The sequence below is a fragment of the Pterocles gutturalis genome, unplaced genomic scaffold (assembly GCF_000699245.1).
Source record: "Pterocles gutturalis isolate BGI_N339 unplaced genomic scaffold, ASM69924v1 scaffold23469, whole genome shotgun sequence".
Classification (NCBI taxonomy): domain Eukaryota; kingdom Metazoa; phylum Chordata; class Aves; order Pterocliformes; family Pteroclidae; genus Pterocles; species Pterocles gutturalis.
The window spans coordinates 11,086-18,511 of NW_010128841.1; the positions used below are offsets into that span (position 1 = coordinate 11,086).

The 7,426-nt window shown below is 37.0% G+C and overlaps 1 protein-coding gene across 1 annotated transcript in view; it reads left to right on the forward strand.

Moving 5' to 3' along the window:
* LOC104466379 (cochlin-like) overlaps positions 1–7,312 on the forward strand; it is a gene marked incomplete at its 3' end in the record, with an annotated part of 17,973 nt that extends 10,661 nt beyond the window's left edge. Inside the window, exons 3-8 of the mRNA XM_010079771.1 lie at positions 1,704–1,837; positions 3,023–3,085; positions 3,942–3,986; positions 4,075–4,222; positions 6,216–6,319; positions 7,086–7,312. Of these exons, the coding sequence (XP_010078073.1) occupies positions 1,704–1,837; positions 3,023–3,085; positions 3,942–3,986; positions 4,075–4,222; positions 6,216–6,319; positions 7,086–7,312 (721 nt within the window). The remainder of the gene's footprint in view (positions 1–1,703; positions 1,838–3,022; positions 3,086–3,941; positions 3,987–4,074; positions 4,223–6,215; positions 6,320–7,085) is intronic.
* Positions 7,313–7,426: the final 114 nt, after the last annotated feature.

The window sequence follows — 7,426 nt, forward strand, 5'->3', positions numbered from 1 at the left end:
CTATTGTTCATGTTATATTCATGCCTAATATCAGCTTCCCACTTGTATTAAAAATAGCAGAGCTGTTCTATGGAAATAGTGTATCTTCAGAAGGCAGTCTTAGAGCTTTGACTTGTGATGAAATACAGAATCAAATGTTTTCAATAAATAGATAGGAGCAAATAAATCTATACCAGTTTCAGTGGAAAGCTTTCAAATTCAATGGACTATCTAGATTTTTTTTTTTCCCAGAATGATTACATAGCAACCAAAACAAAAAGCCCAGTGGACAAAATGGGACAATATAGACAAAATCAGTAACACTTTGCCTAAAATAAGCTGAAATCATTGCTTCCAGGGGTAATTCTTAGGTTGAGCCTTCAGTTTGAATGTTGTCTTGACTTTAATTCAGCCAGTGCTCAAAGTTACGAGTTCACAATAAAGAAAGTGGGAAGAGATACCAAGCTCTTCTTGGGAGCCAACCTGGGCATAGATCAGGTTTGCTGATGTAAGCCCAAAATAGCTTCACTTAAACTGCAAGGATAAACTTAAACTAGAAACTGTTGCAATTAAGCACATATATCCTTATCCATTAAGATCGAGACACTAGAGAAGGCTTGAATGCCAAAGAGAACCTGTTACTGGAGAAGAAAATTATGTTCTAATTAGACTGAAATAATCTAAATACATTAATATGTTATTTTTCCCAAAGATAATTTTGACTTACTGAATTTTCCTGTGATTTAAAAATAACCAGTTAGAGGCTCTGGTCTGATTTTTCTCTCACTGTTTTTTAAGTAACTGTAAAGTACTGTTTGTGCTTGCCAACTGTATAATCTGATTTTAAACTCATTCAGGGTAACTTTACTAAAAATCCTCTGTCTATATGCTGTTTACAGTGCTCCTGGATGAGAAAATACCTGTATATTTAGAAACTACCATCATAATCTCCGAGCTACAAGAATTAAATATGTATAGTCATAGTTCAATTTAGAAATGCAAATCACATCCATGAAGGAGGAATATATTATGACAGCAGTACACAAGGAGATTTATGTGGAAGTTGCCTTTGCCACTGATATCCAGAGCTCATATTACCAGAAATATATGCAAGGTTTTCTAAACTCTGGTCTTGATTATTCTACTTTCATAATGTTTTAAATCAGATTAGGCTGGTACCTCTTGTCAAGCAGGAAGTCAAACAGGTAAGAAAAAAAATAAAAACAAAGGTGCACTTTGCTGTGTTTAAATAGTCTTTCAATGGCTGTTTGTCTTCCACAGTACTGTAACTGCCCAGGTACTACAAAGCGTTAAACTTTTACACCCTCTTAGAGAAGCTCAACATTGAATTTTGGCCTCTAAAGATAATAACCATTCTTTCAGTGGCACATAAAAAGAGATCTGAACAGTTCTGATGCCTATTATTGTCGCTTAGAAATTGATATGTCCTTGAAATATCACTCTTCTGTGTCAGGCTGAACACTGACAGAATTTTAAAATTTCCTGACTTTTTTTTTTTTTACTTAGGTCTGTGTGGTGCTCTGCAGGATAGTTTATTTTCAAGGTCTTTTCAGCAACTTATGGCTTTAGTCTGAACACAACTGCCTGCCTATATGGCATCTTTTTTAAGAGGCTAGTGTCCAATATACTAATGATAGTATAATTGTATTGCATTTTCTTGTGATTAAAATGTCTGATTTATAACAACTCTTTTTGTATCTCAGGGGGGTGATCACCAATGAAGGAGGAGCTGTAAGGGTACAGGCTCTCCCAGGACAAGAAAACTACCCTGCTGTAAATGCCAATGGGATCCAGTCTCAGGTGCTCACTAGATGGGCTTCGTCTTTCTCAGTGACTCGTAGGTGGATCACACTTATTATTCTGCACACTATATTTGAAATATGAGCAGAACTGTAGGAAACTTTTTCAATACTCCTGTATGCATAATAAACGTGATTGCTATCTGAAGTGTAGTAACAAAGGTTTTCATTTTTAATTCATTATCTTTATTTTTCCACAATTTCCTTAAAATACTGTTCTAGCTAGACTAGCTAGTCTGTAGCAGATGCAGATACATAAAAATGGATCACAGTTATTTGAATATAATGACATTATAGCAGGCAGTTGACAGCGCAGTTCCCTGACAGAAGCTGATCAAAGTCAGTGCTTCAATCCTGCTATTGCAGTCCTGTCCACCTACAGCTTCCAGCCATATACTTTTATCCCTTCTCTCCCTGTGTCTGCCTTTGTGCAGACAGTAGCACTTGTCAGGCCCTTCAAAGAGCTTGTATAGCGTTCCTTGCAAACAGAACACTGATCCTCCAAAAATAGGAATGATGTCAACTTAGATGTGATGTGGTCATTGAGCTACAGCGTGACATAGTGGTTTTTTCAGAAGTTTTTGTCCGCATGGTTGAGATACAGTGTCAGACTGCAAACCAGTTATCGTGCTTTGCCACTTGAGTGAGGTTAACCACCCTCATAAGTTGTATGGGCATATCTGTTGTTGTGCACAGTTTCAATTAAAGTGTATGTATTTTCTGCTATATTGTTTCAAAGTCTGAGAAACAGAACTCTAATGTGTTCTCATTGTTTATGTAGCTAAAATTCAGCCTACTATCTCTAAGATACTAGTAATCCTTGTGTAGTGCCCATTGCAAACTGATAGCTAAGACCTTTGGAATTACAGGTGCTTTTGGTGAGGGTGTAAGTGAAATCCGCTTCTCCAGATCAAGTCCTGAATGTATCTGCTAGAAAAAATGTCTGCTACAGTTCAAAACCCCTCCTCAATTAGATATACTGTAATTACTCATCAGCTGCTGTTGTTTCCAATGCAGAAGCTCAGAGAAGTTAATTACCTGTAAAACAAGGAGTGCAATACTGGATTACACCAAAGATCTGTCTTGGCCTGTGTCCTACTCCCAGAGTAGCTAACGGCAGATGGTGAAGAAAGGTTACTTTAAATATAGTATTCTTCAAACACTTGTAATTTCATCTAAATACACTAAAAACCAGTAAATTTCTTTTTCCAATATTTTAACAGGTATCAAGAACACAGCGCTTGAAGCAGTTGGACGAACTGTATCAACAGCACGTCCTTCTACAGGTATGAGATCTCTGCAACCAGGGGAAGCCTCTTGTGATAATGTGTGCTGCAGTGTGTGAATCTCTGGCTAAAATTACATTTCATATGATTCATTTATTTTTAAGGCAGAAAATGTGCATGATATCTGGTTTTGCAGTATATCTTTCGTCAGTAAAAAGAGAAGTCATTTGAGATTGATTCTGATTTCAGTAGTGTTCATGTAAATAAAAAAAATTGAATTAATTTGGAAAAGTAATACAGATGACATAAAGGAAGGAAAGAGATCATGAGTTCATGGGACATTCATTCTTATTAAGTGACAGAAAAGACAGAGATGATGCATTCCTTCTTACAGAACTACTCAACAGCTGAGAGCTGTCAGGACTTGTGTAGCAGAAATTTAGATGTTATATGAATTTCTCCACAGAAAATGCTGCATTAAAAGGCTAGATCAGTTTTTATGAAGGTTAGTGGTATGTAAATACTGAACTTGGCTGTTGTTTGTGAATAGATCATTTGCTTTAAATTTTCAGTTATGGTTTGCTTCCGAACCATTAAAACTGCACACAGTGCAGCAGGATTGCTAAGTGAGAAATGGGAGCATTTGGGATGGTGAGCTACAGCAATCCAGACAGCTTTCTACATTTCAGTAATCAGCTAGGCAGGTGTGGCAAGGAAGGTTAAACTGTTTTATCTGAAAAAGAATATTCTCCAAGGAGCAAAGCAGTAGTAGTGCAAGTTTAATAGTTAAACTGATTGACAGCTCCTACTGCAGATAGATTGCAGTGTAATTCTTGGAGTCTGAGCTTTTTCTGGTTCAATTTTGGCCATTCATCTTCTTGTTCTTAAATGATCCATGCTGTTTCCTTCATTGAAGGTAAAAGACCTAAGAAGCCACTTGATAAAAAGGCTGGAAACAAAGGTAAGAACCCACAGATTTAACTTTTGCAAAGCAAAATCCAAGCATTTATTTGGTGTTAAATAAGTCTAATTATTTTGGATGTTCACAGACTGTAAAGCTGATATTGCATTTCTCATTGATGGAAGTTACAACATCGGCCAACGTAGATTTAATTTGCAGAAAAACTTTGTTGGAAAAGTAGCTGTGATGTTGGGAGTTGGAACAGAAGGGCCTCATGTTGGAGTTGTGCAGGCCAGGTAAGAACAGATGTATGTGAAATATAACTGAGGGATTAGTAAGAGAAATCAAGTAATATCTCACTCTCTATTTTGTAGAACAGTACTTGCACAATAACGGCTGGTGAATTTGTGGATGCCCCATCCATGGAGGCATTCAAAGCCAGGCTGGATGGGGCCCTGGGCAGCCTGTTCTAGTGGTTGGCAACCCTGCCCACAGCAGGGGGTGTTAAAATTAGATGATTAAGGTCCTTTTCAACCCAGGACATTCTATGATTCTTCTGATAGCAAGAGAAAGCAAACTCTTTCCAGCTGTAGCACTGTTTTGTCTCTGCTACGCTGAGATGCCCATGTGAGAGGACATGACAAATTTTATCATCTTCTGCCTCTGTGATACTTGATATTTGGATAGAGAGCAGTTGGACTTTTCATAGCCCCTCTGCTGCTGACAGTTTGAGCTCATCTTAGTAAAACAGCAGAAAGAACTTTGCAAAGGAGAGATGGCTCTTTTTAAAAACTGTAGAGAGAATTGTCACAAATGGCTGTGTACATGTACAAAAAAAATCCAACCAAAAACTGCTCTTGCCAACCTGTAGGTTACTACAGCTAACAGTTTCAAATTGTAAATGGTCATTTTTTTATTTGAAGACTAATCATAGAACCATAGAATCATCTAGTCTGGAGAAGATCCTTAAGATCAGAGTCTAACTGTCCATACTACTATGTATGTTCACAGCCTGCAAAGCAGTCTAGAAGCCACTGCAGCATCCAGCATTGGTAGAGGGCTTTTTGGAGGCAGAGCTTAGTTTGCTAATGCTCAGCAACAGCAGTTTTCCAAGGCTTAACCACTTTGGATGTGGCTTCTGGAATAAGGGAAGCACAAAGAAGCCTTTAATTCACTTATTTTAAGAAGATGAAACATCTGATAGATTAACACAGGGTTTTTCTGTCACATCTTTTGTCATGAAAGTCTGTTCCTCTCCCCTGTATGAGTAGATGTCTGAGTCTGATTTAATGACCTAGGCTTGCTTTCATAGTCACTAGAAAGAAAGACCACACTTAGGGCACAAACCATCTGAACCACTTTGGATGCCTCTTGTAGGATGTGATGAAATCCATCCCAAAAAATCCAGTTCCTGTCCACTAGGGAACTAGGGAAAAAGCTAGGGAAAATTAACTTCACTCCTGCTGTCCTGCGTTTACATACTAGAAGGTGAGGAGCAGTTCATGGAGGAACTGAGTAATCAGTTTAGCACCTTGAACATTCAACATTCCTTCATTAGAAATTAATCTTAAAAGCAATAATCTTTATATCTCAATGTACCATTTTAACAGCTATCCTGCCATGAGATGAAGCACTGCAGACCAACTCCGCTTGGCACAGGGGTTCATTCTAGTGATTCTGATGCAGGATCAGGCCATTTATTCATAGAAGTGGCTTTCTGACCTGCAGCTGTTTATCTTTCTACTCTTCACATGGCAAAAATAACTTTATTTCTTTTTGGTTTTTTACTGTAAAACAAAAGTGAAAACTGGAAACTTGGTGTAACTAAAATCTTTAATTTCTTATATGGGTTCAAGAGGTACGGTACCTTAAAACTTCTCGAACTAAATAACTCGAACTGCATTTCACTGGATTTTTTAATAAAGAAGGTATTTCTCATAAAAACAGTAGCAAAATTGCCAGTTTGCAATTACACAAATGCATTTAGTTCAACATCTGTCATGTCCTGTTTTTTTTTCTGTATATCTTTTCAACCTAGTGTTTTCAGCTGTTTGACAAGCCTAAGAATAAGCCTGTTCTTAATTTACCCACCCAGGTAAATAATTCCTATTGCTAAGGTTTGTGAGAATTATTAAGCAAGGAGAATACTTCTATTTTAGTAATCAAAAATGTAGAGAAGAATATATATTACCAAGAACAAAATTATTAACGTGTATTTTAGCTTGCTAATGCCATAGCAGTATGGAAAGGGAACTACATACTTTATTACTCTGTTTTACTTTTCTACAGTGAACATCCAAAAATTGAATTCTATCTGAAAAACTTCACTGCTGCGAAAGAAGTTTTGTTTGCTATAAAGGAATTGGGATTCAGAGGAGGCAATTCTAATACAGGTGAGTTCATACTTGACCACAAATAGAAATGACTTCTTGTCCTGTTTTGGTTTACATATGTATGTATTTATAAATTTTTGTATGTGTGTGTATACTGAAGTTCTTATAATTCAGCTAGGTAAGACAGTGTTTTAAAGGCCACAATCATTTCAGGTTCAATATTTTTTCCACTAGAACATTGACACACCTTGCATTTCATTTCCAGAAGTTAGAGTTGCTTATTACACATTTTATTAGGGTAGAAGTGCAAATATCACTTCCCGCGTTTAACCAATAATCAGCTTTTCATTAGTAAGAGTGATATCTTGAGACAATATCTAAAAGGCTTAGTGTTTCTTTTTTGTTGGATGGCTAATGAAAGAGTTAGAATAAACTTGGAATAAGTAGTAAGTGGTTGTGAAGAGATGTTTGCCAAATGAGGAAACTGAACATTCCAAATATGTTGCATTTCACAAGCTAAGTTTAGGTAGCTCCTCAACTTTCTTCTTCCAATCCATCTGGCAGGCACTACTGTGTCTACTTCCTAGTACAAAACTAGACCTGGGGGTGAAAAAATGTCAGTGATTTCTTCCTTGGCTTATCTGTGAGGTTTTTTGTAGGTGTTTTGGTTTTGACTTGTAGGTTGCTCAAGCTTCATTATCATCAAATTTCCTGGGACACTTTTACATTGGGTTAGACCTGTACAATTTCATATAGGAAACTGGTACCAAAATGTACCATTATGGTATGCATTACTTCCTCATGTTCTTTTTCTGTTCAAAACTAGGGAAAGCTTTGAAGCACACAGCTCAGAAATTCTTCTCTTTGGAAAATGGAGCACGCAAAGGAATTCCCAAGATCATTGTGGTGTTTCTAGATGGCTGGCCCTCAGATGATCTAGAAGAAGCTGGCATAGTGGCCAGAGAATTTGGAGTCAATGTATTCATTGTATCTGTAGCAAAACCCACAACAGAGGAGCTGGGAATGGTACAAGACATTGGTTTTGTTGACAAAGTAAGAGAGAATATAACTATTTGTTTTTCAGTCATGGGTATAATTCTGGAGAAGTTACTTCATGCTAAAATTCTTATCAACTGATTAGTGTGTGTGTGTATATATATATATATA